A 19774-nucleotide genomic window follows, 5' to 3' on the forward strand; every position below is an offset into this window, starting at 1 on the left:
CCAACCTCCAAGTTGAGATGAGATCTCCGTGGCTGTGTCCCTGAGAGCTGGTCACCCAGCCTTTGTTCATTGCCCTTTGGGGATGGCCAGAAACTTGCTGGCAGGTCTGTTTTGGGTTCTGGCATCTTAGCTCCCATCACCTGCAGACAAACCTGGCAGGGCACTTGCCCATCCAAGCCTTAGCATGGACCTTTTTTTTTTAAAAATCCCAGGAAACTGAGTTCCCACTTGTACACTCCATGTTTCTGACACTGAGCGTCTGATCTGAGGGTTCAGCAGCTAGGTGGTCAGAGGCCAGATGAGCTCACGTTATAGAAGACGGGAAAGGAGGCCCAGGTGTAAGCCCAGGTATGTCACTAGTCCTGCAGGCTGGGTCTGCTTTGCCAGCTAGAGTGTGTGGTTGCTACTTAAGACCCCATGTTCGATGTGCAACAAGATTAATTCAGACCAGAGTTTTGTGTCCTTCCCCCACCCCATCAAAACAGAAAGCTTAAAATCAAGTAACAGTTGAACCGCTAGGTCATCTGACCTAGTCCCCTCTCTGAATCTGATGCTTTAGTTCCTTCTACAGAACCACTATCAAGGGGCTATTTGGTTCCTGTTTGCACATTTCCAGTGATGAGGAGCTTGCTATGTTCGCAGGTGGACTGTCCCATCTTTGGTTAGTTCTGACTGTTAGCAGACTTTTTTGGGGGGGCGGGAATTGAGCCTGGGTCCCTCTCCTAATAGCTCCTTAGCCATTGGGACATGTTCTACCTGCTGGGGTGACTTCAAACTAGTCTTCCTCTGCCTTTGACAGTCCTTTAGGACTTGCAAAACAGTGATCCTGTCCACCTGCCACCTCCTGGTGATGTCTCTTTGGACAAAGTCCTTTAGCTATTACTTTTAGGATGCATTTTCAAGGCCTGTCCTCATCTTGCTTTTTTGGATGGAGGGCTTCTGCTAACTCCTTACCCACTCAGAATTCCAGTCCCCTCCCCTGGGATCCCACTGCACCATGTGCACTTCTCCTAACAGCCCACATCACATTGCACTGGAATCATACATTCACTCTCAGGCCTGGGGACACTGATTCCTCTCAGCCGTTCCAGAACTTAGCCCAGTGCTTGATGGTTATAGTTTATAGAATGAACTCATGAGTGATGTTGTCAATTTCTTCTGAATTGGCTGTATATTAAACACCCTAAGTTCCTTCTTCCTTTGGCTATTACCGTAAGTCAACCTGACATTTACCTGTGCAGTTGGTCTTAAGAGACCCCACTGCAGGACCTCACCTTCATCTCTGATGAACACACCTGGTGGGACTGGCCTCATTGCTCCAGCGTGCTCCTCCCTCCTCTAGAAGCTGCAGGGATTTTGCACTGAACTAGTGTCAAATCTTGCTCGTGGTAGATGGCGCCCTCCGATCTGGGTCCCCAAGCTCCAAAGCCTGACTCGTCTGTCCTTTGCAGATGCTTTTCATCTGTTTTGCCTGCTCTTCACTCGGCCCCTTCTAGGCCCACATAACCTTCGAGTAGAGGAAGTTGGGTACCATCATTCTTCAATACATAATAATAGAGAAACACCAGGGAAGGTGTTTATTTTCAACTAAGAGTTCAGGTTTTGGCTTTCCAGGAGAATATCCAGGGTTTGGGGAAAATACCCAGGGAACAGAACTGAACAGCATCTGTACTTTGACAGAACACTTAACTGTCAAACAGAAGTTTGGCCTGACTTACAAGCTCCCTTCGTGACAGGATGAGCGTGGGGAGGGAGTGAAGACAAACATGAAAAGACATATTCTCAAGGCCGTGAGCCAGTTGGGGCAGCTGGCCTAGCCAACAGCGGGGTGTGATTGGCTCTTGCCAAGAGCCAGGCCTGCTCATCTGGAGGGAAACCTTGCTGTGGACATGGGCGTGACACTGACCTCAAAGGGAAGGCCTGCTTCTCAGATGAAGCCCCAACAGTGAGGGCCAGTCCGAGCACTGCCACTTAGTCCACAGGTGAGTTCCGTCACCTGTCTGAGCCTCAATCTCCTCACGTGAGATGAAGGTGACGATCATCATCACTTGGCAGGGTTATTAATGAGACAGATGAGATAATGGATGAGGAAAGCACTGGGCTCCATTCCCTGGGCTTCGTGCTCCGTATAATCCCATCTTTCAATTCAATGAACCTGAACTGCTTCTCTTGTCTGCTATTCTTTAAACATTTTTCTTCATGATTTCTATTTTCCATCTTTTTAAAGATCTCTTTGGCTAACTTCCCTGCCACTGTTTTCTGTTTGTGAGCTCTTGTTAAGACTTGAGGTCTGGTATTTCAGCATAGGGCCGGGGTGGGAGATCTGGACAAAGGCAAGTGTCATGGTGCCTGCCGGGAAAGTGAGGAATACAAAGATGAATTAGACCTGGTCCCTGGACTTGCATGTACTGTTATCTCCGGGCGATATCTCTGGCCTTACAGTTTCTCCTCGGGTATGAGAAATAGGAAAGAAGGTGAGTCAGGGACAAGGGGGAGGGAAATGGGCAAGATGCTACCCGTTCACATATAACAAACAGGGTTCTTCAGACACATATTAGAGAATAAGTAATGACTTTCCCATACATTATGCAGTGTCTAAGATGGGAAGAAAATTTAAGCCCCCTAATGCATTGGTAAGAACTGTTCTGAAACTCAAGCTTTAGGCTGTAGCAGCTCTGGCTACTCTGGTGTAATTTAGCTGGCCAGTACAGGAAATATGGCTGATACTTACCGCCCAGGATGTCCATCCTCTCAGGAGGTAGTAGAGATCGCAAGGGCAGCACAACAGGAGGAATCAAAGCCTGGAGGTGCTAATTGGGCATTCCCCAAGGGCCACCAAATTTACTGGACTCTGGTGTGTTTTATGGACTCACCCTAACCAAGCACAGTGGGCAGAGGACGGACTACTCTCCATCTCACATGAATGATGGACAAATTTTATGGCCAAAAAAAAAAGAGCGGTCCCCATGTCTCCTTTTTGATGACTGTTTCACAGCAGGTAATAATGTAGTCAGGATACTTGTTGCCTATGATGCTCACATCTTCTATTTCCATAAAGCAGGCAGCCCTGAGCTGGAAGGTGGTAAAGACACCATGAGGAAGGAGACTTCCCCCTGCTGTAGCGCAAGTCTGCGCTGAGGTGCTTCCAGGGGTCGGTGGCCTGGCCCGGATAGATGATCCCTGGGGACTGGCCACCAACCTCTTCCATTCATAGGGAGGGGGAGGAGCTAAGAGAGGGCTCCCCATGCCCAGCTTGCCAACCCCGTCTAAGAGGCACATATGTCTACAAACAGATGAGCCCCTACTTCATTATCACCTCGGCCAGGACATGTTCACATCTGAGATTGGATTAAAGAGGTGCTGAAATCAATCAGGCTGGAGCACAGTTTCCAACACAGAGTGAAAATCAACCTTATGGGCCCACACTTAGCCAGATGGACTACCACCACCTGATTTTATTAAAAATAGAGGACTTGTCACCACTGACAGCCTAAATATTCCACTCTCCTCCTTCCCCTCCTCTTCTCTTCAAAATAGTCTCATGGCTTGCGTTGTAATCATCACCTTTTTAAGTTGTAATTTTAATAAATTGCGAATATTTATTGTATACTTACTATGTGCTAGACCCTGGAGATACAGCAATGAATCAGAGTGGGGCAGGGAACTAAGATTTATTAAACACCTACTATGTGCATGGTGCTTTTCCATTCATCATAGAATCAAATCCTTACCACCACCATGTAAGATAAATAGTATTAGGACCATTTAACAGATGAAGAAGCTGAGGCCAAGAGAGGTAAGGAGATTTGTCTAAGAACACATAGCCAACAAATGAGGGAGCTAGAGTGATTAAAGAAACTTGACTTCATTCAGGCTGATGAACTGAAGGTTCTCACAGGGATCTGAAGGTCAGAGTTCTGTAATCACTCAGTGGCTTCCATAGACCTGGGTGGTTGCAGATGGAAACCACACAGCAGGAATGCTGAGACTTCCGGAGCTCTCTGGTCTATGGAAAATGGTCCACGTGACAGTATTTTATATCATAAGCCATGCAACAGAACAATATGTATAAGGTACCGCATGCTTACTCTGAGAAACAAAGAAGAAGAAGCTGCTTAATTTAGAGCCAAAGGGATTTAGGCCAGAGTCAGCTACAAGGTCACACAGCTAGCACATTGCAGGGCTGGGCACATGGATTCAGGTCCTCTGACTCCAAGTCCTATCCTTTTCGCACGCTGTCATTCCAGCAGCAGCTATGTGGCAAGACCACGAGAGCAGGGCCTTCACCAACCCTGGTCCCCAAAAGGCCTCTTACCTGCCATCTTGCCTGCTGATCGTGTATCCAAAGAGAGGGTTATTGACGAAACTGATGTTCACACCAACCAGCGGGGTCCCATCTGATGTCATTACTTGACCACGAATGACACATGCATGCCTGGGGGTAGAAAAGAGAGAATAACATGACCTACCTTTCACGTTAGAACCCTGGCTGGCAGGTCAGAAGACTGAGGCAGGTGACTCAGACATATCTTGGCACCCAGGGGCTCATGGTATCCACTCAAGATGAGCACTACCTTTTTTTTTTATTGCCTCAATGTAAGTCATCAAAGCATCCTCTAAAGAATTATTACTGAAAAAGGTTTTCAGATATCTCACTTAGAGGGTTATTTTCTATGGATACCGTACTATGCTGTAAGGAGAAAAAGCTGATGGGGTAGGGCAGTGCTATACAGTGTAGTTATGCATGTGAATTTGGAGTCACGTGACTTGGGTTCAAAACCTACCTCTGTCACAGCTCTTCTTTTTTTTAAATGTTTATTTATTTATTTATTTTCTTATTAGTCATCCATTTTATACACATCAGTGTATACATGTCAATCCCAATCTCCCAATTCATCACACCACCACCTCCACCCTTCCACCACCTTCCCCCCTTGGTGTCCATACGTTTGTTCTCTACATCTGTGTCTCAATTTCTGCTCTGCAAACCAGTTCATCTGTACCATTTTCTAGGTTCCACATATATGCGTTAATACACGATATTTGTTTTTCTCTTTCTGACTTACTTCACTCTGTATGACAGTCTCTAGATGCATCCATGTCTCTACAAATGACCCAATTTCGTTCCTTTTTATGGCTGAGTAATATTCCATTGTATATATGTACCACATCTTCTTTATCCATTCATCTGTTGATGGGCATTTAGGTTGCTTCCGTGACCTGGCTGTTGTAAATAGTGGAGTCACATGACTTGGGTTCAAAACCTAGCTCTGGCACAGCTCTTTGAGTCTCTGTTTTTTCATCCTCGTGCACAGTAAGCTCCATAAATGGCAGTGATCTTTATTGTCACTAAGAGTCTCACTGGAAGCAGACATTCAAGAAAGTGAACAGGATAGAGGGCACTTCCTCTCACCTGGCATTGGAGACAGGAGAAGGGCAGATGCTGGTGTCCCCTGAGAGTGGTTTCTAGAACTTGGCACCTCTCCCAACATCCCCCCTCCCATTCTCCCTCTATATTCCAGGCAACAAGGCATCTCCTTTTCCCAAACTTGCCAGGCAGATGTTGTTCAAAGCCTCTGTGTCTGTGCAATGTTCTTCCATCTGCCTCAGATATCATTCCTGTACCCCTCTCCCAACATTCTCATCCTTGAAGACCCAACTTCCAATGACGCCTCTTCCCTGAAGCCTTTCTTGATGCCCCTAATTAGAACTAGTCACTGTCTCTTCCAAAACCTGGCACAAACCCCTTGATACCCTACCACACTGTACATGTTTCTCCACTCCACTAGATCACCAGCTCTTTGAGGCCAGGGTCAAGGTCTATTTCCTTTTTTCTCTCTAGAGTGCCCGGGAGTGCCTAACAAGTACCAGGTGATTGTTTAAAAAAGCAAAAACAAAAACAAACAAACAAAAAAAACCAAAAAAGCAAAAACAGTAGGTTGAGTAAATAAGTGGGACAATTAGAGATCATCTAGAATGATGTTTTTTCAAATATTTCAGAAAACAGAATCTTTTTGGCAGATGATATTTTATAAGGATCCCCAAGTGGAAAACCAATAAAAACAAGATCTGCTCCAGATGAAGTAGGGGTGGGACCCGCTTTCCCCTTGGGGTGGTTCTGAAAGCAACTCTGTAGAGTCTTAGTTTCTGGAGAAGCCAGAGGAAAGCCAGTTGGAAAATCACGGAGTTAGTGGAAGAAGATGAAACTGGGTCCACAGACGGCATGTTATTTGCTCCAAGCCACACACAGGGAGGCAGGGGCAGAGCCAGGCCTTGAGTCCAGACCTCACACTCGGGGTCCAACTCTAGACCAGTCTGTACACCACTGGCAATGGGTGGAAGTGAAGATGCTCACTGGTGTCAATGTCCTAAGGGATCAGGGCGCTGGGGAGACAGCCCTCGTGGACAAGACAAATCTGAGGCAAAGACGCAAGGCGCTGTTGTCCAGACAACTTTTTTCCATTCACCTCTGTTCGGAAGGCTTTTTTCTGGCCTGGGGATGAGCTACTGATGAGGCCTGTGGGCATTCATAAAAAAAGATCTCAAACTCAGCCTCTGCTTTATTAGGTCCCTACATCTCTACCCTTTCTACGGAGGAAAGTGATAAGCTTTTCTCTGTTTGATGAGAAAAGCAATTAACACCAGGCTTGTAAGCAGCTGGGCTCGCCGGTGTCAGTTTGTCCTTTCTGAAGGCAAGAACAACTACCCACAATGCATCGAGTTCCTCACCCCGCCTCCCCTCACCACACACAACCTGGTTAATGTTAATACAGTCAGTGGTTTTCTTCCGAGGCCCTTGGTCTAAATGCAATTACATGGCAAACAAGTTAAGCGGGTGAGGCTCAGCAAAGACTCTCCGTCCTGCTCTGAAGGTCTCCCAATATATTTACGTGAAATTATCTCTCCGCTAATGGGAAAGATTTATGCCGTCAATTGTATTCAGCCGGTACTGAGAGATGCTTTCTCTAATGGAGGAAAATTGAATTTCTTATTGCTGGAACTCTGTCCTTCCAGAGAATTACTAACAGATCTCATATCCTGGTGCTGGCTACTCTCCAGCCTCCTCCTGACATATGTGCCTTCAGATTCTGCCTGGACGATAACCAGTCCTCTGGGGATGGCTTCCTTTGGGGGCCTGCCCTGGTTGCTGTCCCTCCTCCACATGCGGGCCAGCCTCCTCTGATTTATCTCTCTTTGGGGATTTCCTGATAGTTGGGAAACACTAAATCAGCACCATTTGGCCATCATGTCGCCTCCACTTCAGCAAGCCAGAGCAGATGTAATTTTAGCCTGAGCTCCTGTGGATTGCTTTGGATTCTGGAGAAGATTAAGTTGACTCCCGGTACCCCTGTGGGCCGCAGAGGCCTCCTGCCAAAACAGGCATTTGGCTCAGGAATTAAGTCCTGGAGAAAAACACTTCCATCCTCCTCCTATTTGACCATGACTTTCAGTTGTCAAGAAAACCCAGTTCAACGTAAAGGCTTCCCTGGAACAAAGGAGGTGGGGAAGTCTGCTCTACGGAGGCCCTGGAAATGTGTCTCCTGCCACGTGTTTTTGTCCAGGGAGGTCTGAAGACGTGTGGCTGCTGGGTTTCCAAACATTTTCTTTCTTCATCCAGTTATTCAATGGATACCACCAGTGGTGCACGGGTGAATATTTAACAATTGGCTTTCAAAAGAAAAGTGGCTTTCATTTGTGGTATTTGCCTACTTCTGTGGGGTAAAGACCTCCACCACGGCCGATTTCACACTACCGATGAGATATCACTGCACCCAGAGTTGGGAAGAGATGGCTAGTAGGACACCAGTATATAACAGTATTTCCACCACAGAGAAACAATAGACCTAAATAAACTCTAGAGTAAAGATGAGGGTAAAACACAGCTAAATAACTAGAAAGTGATGAGTTTTGATTATTACCTTTGTTTTTAATATAATTTGTCTAACTGTGATTTTATATAATTTAATTTTTAATAATAGTTGTGCTTAAGAACTAGCTTGCAGAATTCCTGAACATTTACTAAGCAGTCCCTGTGAGCTGGCATGAGCCGGCTTCTGTCCACCACTGGAACACTGACCCTCACACTAAGGGTCAGTGCATCTAAGAAATAGGTGCTGCTTTGACTGTGAAATTCCAGAATGGAAGACTGCCTTGGTGAGAAATCACTAATGCAGGGTGCAAATCACTGTCACCAACTTCCCAGCTGGCTCATATGATCCTCTTATCACCAGTCCTGTATTTGACGTGTTTTGCTTTTCCTCGGTCACTGTCTGGGCGTATGGGGTTATTTTCTACTCCTCCTTACGGTCCCATCTAAGCTGTCATCACTTCAGTGAGGCTGTTTCCAACTCTTCCTGGCACAATTAATCACCCCTCTGCTCTGCTAGGTTGCTCTAAACTTTCCAAGGATCTCTCCATGATGTGACTGTCACACAGTGGTATCATTCACATTTACACAGCTACCTTATGTGCTTCCATCTCCAAGGGCTAGGTAAGCATGAGATAGTCTCCCTGAGTGTTTATTAGGTGAGAAATGATTAAGTAACTGAAATTCAGAGAGAACAGACTTGCTCAAGGTCCTACAGCAAAGAACTCAATGGGCTGAACTGACACTCAAAGCTAGGACTCCTTACTTCCAGGTCCTTCCTCTTACTACTGTGTTACTCACCTGCACTCACTAAAATTCACTTAATTTAGAAAACGGGGCACCTACTCGAAGGCAGGCACTGTGTTAGGTGCTGAGGTTATAGAAATACACAAATTACAGTCCCCGGTTGCTGCCTAGAGCGCACCAAAGCAAATTTGAAACGCCTGAGTGTAGTTGTCTCTGACACCAATGAGTCAACACATGGGTTTGGCATATGTCAGGCAGCTGGGATACAAAACAAGCAATTAGGCTGGGTGAACTCTGCCAGGAAGGAGTTCTCATGCCAGGCCAAGGGGGAGAGGTGTCAAACATGCTGGCATTGGCCCAACCACATACTCAGGGCCCGACTGAGGTGCCCTGGCTGACGCCAGTGACAGGGAAGATCTGCCTGACTGCTTCCTGGGGACACTGGCCAGGTTTGGGATCAAGGGAGGAAAGTGTTGAAGAGACAAAACCACCGTGAAACAGAACCAAGCAAAGAAGAAACTCACCTCAGCCGCCCGTCAGGGAGAAGTGGAGGGGTGTGGTGAAAGAGCCCTGGGCAGGGGGTCAGTTCCCAGTTCTGACTCTGGTAACTAACTGTATGACCTTGGAGCGTCATCTGACCTCTCTGGATCTCCATTCTCTCACCTGTCCATGCAGGCTGAAGATTTTCCCAAACAGATGTAAAGTGGAATGTATGATGGATTTAACTTGGTGCTCCTCAATCCAGCTCAAGCAGCCCTACTACACGTGGCTTCAGAATCCTAATGGAGCTCATACAATGCTGAGACTTATTTCTGAGTTGTTCCCTCTACATGGAACCTTCCACCCGTCCTCTTCACCTGAAAACCACCTGCTTAGCCTCAGGACCCACCTGGAGCGGTACCCTAGCACTCGCACTCCCTGGGCTGTCTCTGCAAAGACTCTGAGTGCTGTCATGCTATTGGGCAGCCTTTTTCCCCCCGGCAGATCACAAGCTCCTTGAAGACGGGGACCACATCCCCCCTCACTGCTGGACTGCCAGCACTGAGCGTGGGTGATGCTCATTTCTGCGTGGGCAAAAGAAAGCCTCCACCAACACAGGGGTGTGCCCTGGAATTTGAATGCGTGGTGCAGAGTAAGCTCTTGATAAATTATTTACTAAATGAATAAAGAACTGATGTGTTTCTGTAACTGAAGATGAGAGAGATACCAAAGAACTCTGAGCTACTTGACCTTGACAGGGATATGGCTACGGAACAGAGGGCTCCAGGGGCTGGGCTTTCTAGTTGGTCACAAGTTGCATCCCAAGGCTGGGTTCCTTCCCCTGGAGGATCCACCCACCTCTGCTTGCGGCCCTACTGCTTTGATGCTATAGCCTCCTCTTCTGTACATTTAAAGGTTTTGAAAACTTGAAAAAAAAAAAAAGAATGCCAGAAATTAAGTTAGGTTTGTTATTCATTGTGTATTATACAAGCAGATAGAGGAAGATGAAGGAAGAAAAACTGCAGCTTGAACATTTTTTGTTATTAAATGGAGACAGCTAATGAAGCTGGTATTCAGGAAACTGGAATAATCATTTGGGATCTATCTAGGCGGCAAAAGGTAACTTTAGCCTTTCTCTGCTTTAAGGTATTTGTTACTGTATGCCACTATTGGTTATGCAAATCACTCCTTTGCATTACATACTTTAAACAGATTTCTATGCCTGACTTGTACCCACCCTTTAAACTGTTTTCTGCCAACTCATCTGACTGACTAGGGATCTTTCTAGCACCTACTACACTTTATCCAACATCTTGTAAGAACCTTACTTGGGCCCAAAGAAGCCCCACTTCACGGCCTGTCAAACGACCCCCATCTAGGGGGTTCCCAGTCAAAGTCTGACCCTGTCCACTCAGTAGCTTCCAAGACCTTCTTTCTAGCCTGGCAACACGGGCCATTCTGTAGCCCTTTCTTCAGAGCTTTCCATCTTGGTGCTCTGCCTCCGTTTCTTCAACCAGCTTTTCCAGCCTGCCGTCTTCCACCTGTGTACGTTTTCTTGGGAACCCACTAGTCATGACATGTGAGAAGAGACCTTCCTGATCATCTCTCTTCACACTTCACACTTCTTGCAGAAGTGAGAAAATAAAGCCTCGGCAGGGGATGGATTTGCCCATTCTCGTAAGAGTGGCTGGGGAGCCAGGATTCAAATTCAGGACTTCATTTATTATCCATGAGAACTCAGGAAAGTCACTTCACCTCTCAGGCCACTTACCATCTGACACAGATACACACCTAAATAACAGAATCTCAATTTGTTTTAGCCGCCTAAAAAATCTGAGTTAACATCATCAGAGGAGGGCTCTGAAAACTCCTTTTGATCACACACCCTTTCTGTAAACATCTTCTGAAGGCTCCATGGGTGTATTCATATTTATTAATAAATTGTACACACATGCTATCATCATTAGCTAATATTGGAAAGCATAATATACGCTTGGTGCAAGATTTAATGGTCAAAAAATGAATATTTCAACTAGTCTTCTTGATAATTTTGAATCTTTTGCTTCCTTGTTTGTTAGATCTGATGAGAATGATCACTACTGTTTTTAACTTCATAGTGGAGTTGAGGAAGACTTTGGACCAGGAGTAGGAATATCAGCTCTGCCGTTTGACTGTTGGCTTGTATTTGCACTTGTCATCTTTGATCGGTAGTTACTTTGCAAAATCCTTTTATGCCACTGGACCCCATTTTTTATGTAAGTTTGGTTAAAGCTAGATTTTACACACATACACACACACACACACACACACACACACACACACACACAACACAGTCATGCTATAAACCAGTAAAGCTCCGTGAGGAGTAGATCCTCATCTCCCTCAGAACACCTCACGTGCTTGTCCAGACACTTAACCAACACTGGGACCAAGCAAATCAGAGAAAACCTGGTGTTCCGTACAAGTAAACATCCATTCTTTCTTATTTTGAAAGATAAAAAGTAAATGTAGACAGACGTCCTAATATTTTCTTCCTGTACCTCATGGACCACATTGGGCAGCTGCCTTGGGACCACTGTACAGCACTAGAGTTACGACGGTGTGTGTCTGTGCTTTCTTTGTATGAAATAAACTCTAATATGCTATATATTACTATATTCAAAAGCCAACTTCTAGCTGTGTTTCATTCTTTATAACTTATCTCATCGCTCTTCCTATGTTTACTTTGTATGTCTTTCAATAACCTTAGGCCCAAACCAACAGAACTTGATCTAATCACTTAACGTTTAATAACGTTCCTACTTATTGGTGGTCAGGGAGCTGGACCAGATCCTCTCTTGAGGCACCTTGCAAATCTAAGATACCCAATTCTCCAGACGTTACCACTGTCAATTTACCACATCATCAGTATTCCTGTGCCATCCCTGTCATTTTCTGTAGTACCCATTGTGTCCACATAAAGTCCACGCTCTTTAGCTTGGCATGTAAATACCTTCAGGATCAGGCCCCTGCCTGCCTCTCACGTCCCAGTTTCCCATCCTCACATCCTGTGCTGCTGCCATGTTAAATTACTTCTCATACCCTTGCCTTGGCATGCATTTCCATGCCTCCCTGACTTTGTCTATGTTGGTTCCTTTGCCTCAAATGACTCTCCTCCCATTCCTACTAATCTCTCCTTGAAGGCCTGCCTCTCAGTGAAACTCTTCCCTATTTTCCAGGACAAAGAAGCCACTCCCTCCTTTGGTGAACAAAGCACAATGTACTTATCCCACTAAAGTGTATTCATCTGTTTAAACACCTTATCTTTTCTAGATTGTGAGTTCTTTGAAGGGAACAACTATGTCCATTTCATCTCTCTAACTCCGTGTTTATCACAGGAGTAGGTCTTTTAGTATGCGTTCAATAAATGTTGAGTAAAGAAACAAATGAAGATCACATAAATGAAAAAAGATGATGACATAAAAATATGAATATAGTTATTTCATATAGCCCAAAGTAAAAAATAGATATACATGGGTTGGGGGAAGAGAAACATAGATGAAGGCCAGGTAAATGAGAATAGGGTTCAGTTATTGGAACTTTAACTGAGCACCTACTATGTGCTATACACAGTGCTGGGTGGTAGGGAAGATATTTATTTATCCATTTTCTTACTTATGGAAACTACAGGGCAGCAGTGCCAGTAGTTTCTGTTTTATTGTCCATTGTATTCTTTTTAAAAAATATATTTGTTTATTTATTTATTTTGTTGTTGTTGTTGTTTTTGTTGTTTTGGCTGCTCCATGCGGCATAGGGGAATCTTAGTTCCCTGACCTGGGATCGAACATGTGCCCCCTGCATTGGGAGTGTGGAGTCTTAACCACTGGACCACCAGGGAAGTGCCCTCCATCGTATTCTAAGCAGTTAAATTACTAACAATAAATGAGACAGAATCCCTATGCATGAGGAACTCACCTTTTGAAATGAATATAATTTGACTAAAAAAAAAAAAAATCCTTGTATCTGGAAGTAAAGCTAGCATGGGGTAAAAAGGGGAGCTGCCTACCAGGTCATTCCAGTACGACATACAAACATCCCCAAAGTTAGCATCAAGCACCAGGCCCTGCCCGAGTACCCTGACTCTGTTCTTCCATTTGGAATCGGGTTCAGTTTAGACTCTACCAGAGGCTTCCAGATCACTTGCTGGGTATGTGGAATGAATGTCACAGGGAAGTACTCCAGTTCATGACAGAACAAGCTTTTGCTCTTGGACTGTTTTGTGTATATCTGGGGAGCGGAAAGAAGAAATCCACAGACTTCTTCAGATTAACAGGAATTTAAGGTTTAACTAGAAGAGTCCTTTGGGTGCCTGAGTCCAAGCCCCTAATTTACAGGTGAGATGCGTGATCCCTAGAGATGGACAGAACTTCCCCTCCATCACCCACTGAGGCTGAGGCATCGACAGGTCTGCTATGATGCTCTCACCCCACCTGGGGGCATCCAATGACAAGATGGCCAGGTAACTGCTCGTGTCTTCTGGGCCCTTAGGCCTGCCTCCTGCAGAGCCCAGAAGCCACGGTCCTGTGATCTCCTAACTTTCTGTGGTCATTGAGCTACTTCAGACACTCAGGGAGCACGAGCTCCCGGGCCCCTGCTCTGATCACTCAAGCCTGGGGGCAACTCGGCTGCTGAAAGCTGATGCTTTGGGCTGAGTCGGCTCTCGCAGAAGTCATCTGGAATATTTCCTGCTGGCCAACGAAGGTGCACACAAGAACAGAGCCCATGACTGTTCAGGACACCGTATTTCCAGAGAAGTGAGTCCTGGTTGTGGCAAAGGAGAAGCAGGACTGAGAGAGACCAGCCAGTGGAGATCATTTCTGAGGAGCAAGCTTCCTGATCCTGGGTGGCAGGGCTGGCCAGGTCGGGGGACACGGCTCGGAAACACCGACCGTGTGCCTGGGGCCAGGGAATGTGAGTACACGTCTATGTAGGCTGTTCTCTGGGCTATGCAGCCAGAGGACGGCCTCTAAGAGGACTCCGCAGCAGATGGCTTGTGTTGCTAGAAAAACCTGAAGCAGCTCCGCTAAAATGTGACCACACACAGTGTCTCGGCAGACAAGTTCATTTCACGACCGTGTGTCCTGTCTTCCTGTCAGGGTACAGGACAGGTCTTGCTTCTCCTGGAAAAGGGAGACTTCGCTGCTTTACTCAGAAAGGGGAGACTAGGACGGACCACAATTAGACCCACTTCCTGGGGTGGGGCTGGAGCGGGGCAGAGACACAGAAAAGAGCTGCGGAAATCCAGCTCAGCAGGCCGGACCTGAGGTGTAGAGCAACAGACAGGTGGCATTCAAGGGAAACAGTCCTTCCAGGGGCAGGGGAGGAGGACTGACAGGGGACAGGCATGGTGAGGGAGCTCCCAGGGGCAGCTGGATGTGGATGTCCCGTGTGTCACCAGGTAACAATGCCCAGGTTCCTAAGCAGAGCACGGGTGGATCTCTAGACCCAGACATGGCAGGGGTGGGAGCCAGGTAAGGCTTGAATCCTCGGGGGGCAGGGCTACCAGGCCGCTTGTATCAGGGACTTATGGATGGAAAGTGAGTTTGGGATTCTGGGACAGGACAGAGACCCATTGCCAGAGCTGGCACATAAAGGGTCAGGCAGAGGAACGGTAGGAGGACTGGAGGCTGAGCCGCTGGGGTTGCTCTAAACCCTCCTCCTCAGATCAGGGTTAGTCCTAGAGGCCTGCAGGCTAGACCCACAGGGTAGAGTCACAGGGCCCCGCCGTGGTGGGAGGAGGGGAGGGCAGGTCTCTCTCCTCGGCTAGAATACTGCCCAGAGGTAGCATCGCCTCCTCACAGCCCCGCACCGTGGAACTCACTTACAGCCAGCTCTTGATGCCTCCAGGATTGGACTGGAGTGCTGGTTAGACACATTGTGGAGGTGTTTGGTACGTCCTGACCCTATATTCTCCATAGAGGACAATATTAGTGATGTGATGCCTGGCCCTCCAATATTTTAACTTCTCATTGCTTGAAGTTTATCAGCGTTGGATGGAAATGCAGAAAGTCCCTGACTTACAGACACTGGAGTTACTACCTGAGAGCCTCACTTAGGACTCCAGGCTTGCCAGGACTCAGGCTCTGCTACTGCATCGCTGAGCCAAGAGTTTTCTCTGGCCTCAAAGTCTCCTCTTCAACCATAAAGGACTGCCCATCTCAAAGGTCTGTTCACCTCTGCCTGCCACAGTGCCAGGGCACTTGCATCAGTTATATAACTACATTAATGCTTCGGGCTAAGATTCTCATTTCTCTCCCAGTTCCTACGGTGACACTAAAACCTATAGGAATACAAATGCCCTTGCCAATGCGAACGCTAACTCTTGCTGTAAGTGATAACAGCCAATAACATTCATCCAGTGCTTACTGCTCTGACACATAAGTGTTTTATATCTCCTTCAATCCTCAGACATCCCCACGAGGTACCAGTTATTATCCTCATATGACAGATGAGGAAAGTGAGGAACAGAATGATTAAGAGACTTATCCCAGGTCACAGAGCTGGCAAGGGGTAGGGCTCAAATTCAAGTCTCGCTACCTGCCTCTGAGGCCATGCTCTGGGGCACTAAGACCTGCTGCGTGTTAGCTTTTTACTGTGTTGTACAGTATTAGAAAGAAAGTCAGGGCCAGCTGGGGTTGTAGAGTTGTAGCAGCACCATGTTGTACAGATTTCCAAGCTGAAGATGCGGAGGTGGGAATATAAAAAACCTAGCAGAGAAGGACAGAGGCTCAGCACATGGGCTCTAGGACCAATCAGCTTGGCTTCAAATGCTGGCTCTGCCACTTACAAGCTGTCTGTCCTGGGCCAGGTAACTCAGCTTCTCTGTGCCTCAGTTTCCTATCCGTAAAAGAAGGGGCATGAATTCCCTATGTTATATGGTTTTGGGGGAGATGTAAAGGTGTTACTAATTATGAAACTTACAAAGCATTTCAAATAATGCCTGACACATAGAACATCCTTGGTAAATATTCGGTGTTATTACTGAACGTGTGCTATGCACCAGCCATTGGGCTTCCTGGGTATTTTATCTCATTTAATCTTCCAAATAACCTGCAGGGTGAGAATGAGTAACCCCTCATTCCAGATGAGGAAATTGAGACTCGCTCACCCAAGGTCGCTTGCTCTCACTTGCCCGAGAACTTGAACGCAGGGCCTCTCCCTCTAAACCCCGAGTGGTTCCCGCTTCAGCGCAGCATTGTCTGCTAATGCTTCCTGTGATGGACAGCTAGGAAAAAGCTCAGGCTACACAGCAAACAGATCGTAATTTGGTTTTGGAATCAATAAAGGGATGATCAAGTGGCAGAGGAGGACTTGTTAGCTGCTCATCAGGATGATGTGAGAAGTTGCTGCCTGCATCCTGAATTCAATCACCTAGTTGCTTTATCATCATAAACATTCATTTCAATGAGGGGAGGGATTTTTTTTTTTTTTTTTAACCAACATGAATAATATATAATGGCTGACATTTTGGAGGAAGCAGGATCTTTACCTTCTTCCATCTTCCATCAGGGTAATTTATCATTGTCTTCCTCCCTGCCCCCCTTTTTTAAACTGATGGGGTAGCCTGTCAGCTCAGCTTGTTCTGAAAACGCAGGAGTATAATTCAATAATAAATTCGCTCAGAGGCCAGCTGTCAGGAAGCTGGTGTTTATATGAACTCCATTAGATGATCTCTACTGCTCAGACTCTCTGAGGGCTATCTGAGGGCTGTCTTAAGGCCTGGGGCGGGGTGGAGTGGCAGGCAAATGCATTTCTGGAACTGCTCTGTCACTGACACTTGAATATGGCTTTAGATATGCAGTGGGCTGATGAAAAATTATATTGCATACATGATCTTTCCTCCCTCTTTTCCATTATATTTTTCCTCTTGTAACCTCTTACTTCCAAAATTCTTGGAAACATTGTGGCTTTATAAAGGGTCTGAGAGAAATTCTAAAGGCTTACGTGGTATCAAGGTTATTTCACTTCTGTTAGTGGCAGTTTTAAGTCCTAACTGAGGTGACATGCCCTAATCTGGTTAGTGCACAGGCGAGGGGCAGATCTTTCTCAGTTTCTGCCCCAAACTACCTTTCTGGTCTCAGAGTCCCCTCTGTTCTTCTTTTTCCTCCATGGCCCCTCTGCACACCAGGATCATACATCCTAGATTCCCTGAGACCCTCCTGATTTCAAACATTAGAGCATGTCTCTTGACTTTTGATTTGGAAAATACTGTCACCATAATTATGCTCCGGCCACATTAAAATTCTCTTGGTTCTTTGATTATCATGGAAAGTCATGCTGGTTCCTCAGTCTAGAATGCATTTTTAAATCCTGTTCAACTGAAACCCACAGTAAGCAACATACCCTATTCAAGAGTACACACCACACACACACGCGTCATGAAATACATACCCTTTTAGAGTGCTGCACTGATATTTTCTATTCCACTGTACCCTATTCCATTTAAGTTTACTTTTTTTTTTTTTTTAATTATTTATTTATTTATTTTTGGCTGCGTTGGGTCTTCATTGCTGCACGCGCGCAGGCTTTCTCTAGTTGCGGGAGTGGGGGCTACTCTTCGTTGTGGTATGCGTGCTTCTCATTGTGGTGGCCTCTCTTGTTGCGGAGCACGGGCTCTAGGTGCACGGGCTTCAGTAGTTGTGGCACGTGGGCTCAGTAGTTGTGGCTCGCGGGCTCTAGAGCGCAGGCTCAGTAGTTGTGGCACACGGGCTTAGTTGCTCCATGACATGTGGGATCTTCCCAGACCAGGCCTCGAACCCGTGTCCCCTGCATTGGCAGGCAGATTCTCAACCACTGTGCCACCAGGGAAGTCCAAGTTTACTTCTTAAAAAAAATAGTTTCGACCCACTACATTGACTTCATGATGTGCTAACAGGATGTTGTGACCTGAAGTGGGATAAATAATGTTTCAATGGCTAACCCTCTTCACTGAAATCTTTGTCTCAGGCCAAAGGCCATCTCCTGCCAGAAGTCTTATTTCATTAGTTCATTTGTTTGCTTGCTCATTCATTCTCAAAACCAAACATTCACTGCGGCCTGTTCTGAGCCAGGCCCTCTGCCAGGTGCTGGAGAAACAAAGATGGGCCAGGTGCAGCCCCTGTGCTGTGGAGCTCAGGGACCTGGATTTGCAGTGGGAGTGATGGCCCCGCCGTTGAGCTCTCAAAACACTCTCTCTCTACTCTGTTCGAGCACTCAGCAGTAGCTGATTGGCTGACTCACTGATTCATCTACCATTCATTGTGGTTTAGTCTGTGCCAACCCCTCTGCTAGGCACTAGGGATTGAATGACCAACGAGGCATGGGACGCACAAGGAGGCCCCAGTGTAATGGGGTCAGATGCACATCTTCTCGCAGGCCTAGTGCAGAGTAGGTGCTGATTAATATTTACCAAATGGAGCGCGGCAGTTCTGTCCCTCTCTGCACCTGCCCACTCTCTCCTCTCCACAGGATCTGACCCTCTCTATACGATTCGATCCTCTGCCTCCTTTGGGATGAATACTCTGGTCCATCCCTCCTTTTTCTAAAGTCCCCCTGACTCCTGAAGTCTTTTCTCTTTGGGTTCAGTGTGCCCTGTAGCTGACTTTGGTAGCAACCTATCCACACCCAACCACTTGCCTGAGTGAGCTGATAACCTATTAGGTTTCGAGGAGCCCAGAGAGACTTGACAACATCACATCCTTCCTCTCACCAATACAGTGTCCTCAAACATGTTCTGAACTGGTACTAAGTAACTTGGCGGTGGTTCTTCCTCTTCCTATAATCTGCTACCCTGTCTAGCAGTGGCAATTCACAAGTATTCACTGAACTGATCTGTCTGCCCTGTGTCCAGCTCTTTTGACCCAGTCAGTCCTTCCCAAGATAAGAGATACAACCAAAGTTGTGTAACCGGGAAACAGCTGCCTTGAGTGGTCTTAGAGGAGGAATTGTCTCACACTGCCCTCACTTTCCCAGCTGTCTAATCCCAAGTTCCACGGTCTGGGTCCTGTTATCTGTCCTCCTAGTATGGACAATCCAGCTGGGGATCCTTCTTCCACCTGCAGACCTGAATGGCTCCTCCCCTCCCACACACGTCTCCACAGAGGGCACCCTGCGTTGTATTCTCCCCATGAATCCAGGGGAGGGACAGGTGCCTTCCACTAGGCAGAACGGCTCCAGGCATTCAGGCCAGGGTGGAAAGATGGTATTCAAGCCACCTAACCTGGTGATGGTGGTTCCCCTGCCTGTTTTTTCCCTCCTGCTTTAGACCTACTTGGGATCAGCTGAAGTCATTCATATCTCTGTCACTTTATGTGGAGCTGAGCACAGCAGTGGCAGAGGGTCAGACAGAGCTACTGCATTCATTAAACCCGTATTAAACACCTGCTCTGGGCCAGGCATTGTGCTGGGCTCTGGGGACACAGATGAACCAGACAGGGTCCCTGAGGGAGGTCTTCCTCACTCTAAGTCCATCTGGCAGTACTTCTACTTTAGTTCTGAGTCAAGCTCTGGGCTTTCCTCCAAGAAGCCCAGCCCAGCCCAGCCAAGAGCCCACTCTGCTTGGCTGGGGCCCTCACATCCTGGGGATCCATTGCCCATCCTTCCCTGAGGGCCACCCCTGCTCTAGTGCCTCTGACACCAGCTGGGGTGCTGCCCAGAAGCATG

At 46.8% G+C, this 19774-nt stretch overlaps 1 protein-coding gene across 1 annotated transcript in view; it reads right to left on the minus strand.

Annotated features, from left to right (window-relative positions):
• The window catches only part of TENM4 (teneurin transmembrane protein 4), a 745685-nt gene that overhangs the window by 70043 nt on the left and 655868 nt on the right, over positions 1–19774 (minus strand). The window contains exon 21 of the mRNA XM_057553431.1: positions 4316–4435. Coding sequence (XP_057409414.1) covers positions 4316–4435 — 120 coding nt within the window. The remainder of the gene's footprint in view (positions 1–4315; positions 4436–19774) is intronic.

Source organism: Balaenoptera acutorostrata, chromosome 9, assembly GCF_949987535.1.
Source record: "Balaenoptera acutorostrata chromosome 9, mBalAcu1.1, whole genome shotgun sequence".
Lineage (NCBI taxonomy): Eukaryota > Metazoa > Chordata > Mammalia > Artiodactyla > Balaenopteridae > Balaenoptera > Balaenoptera acutorostrata.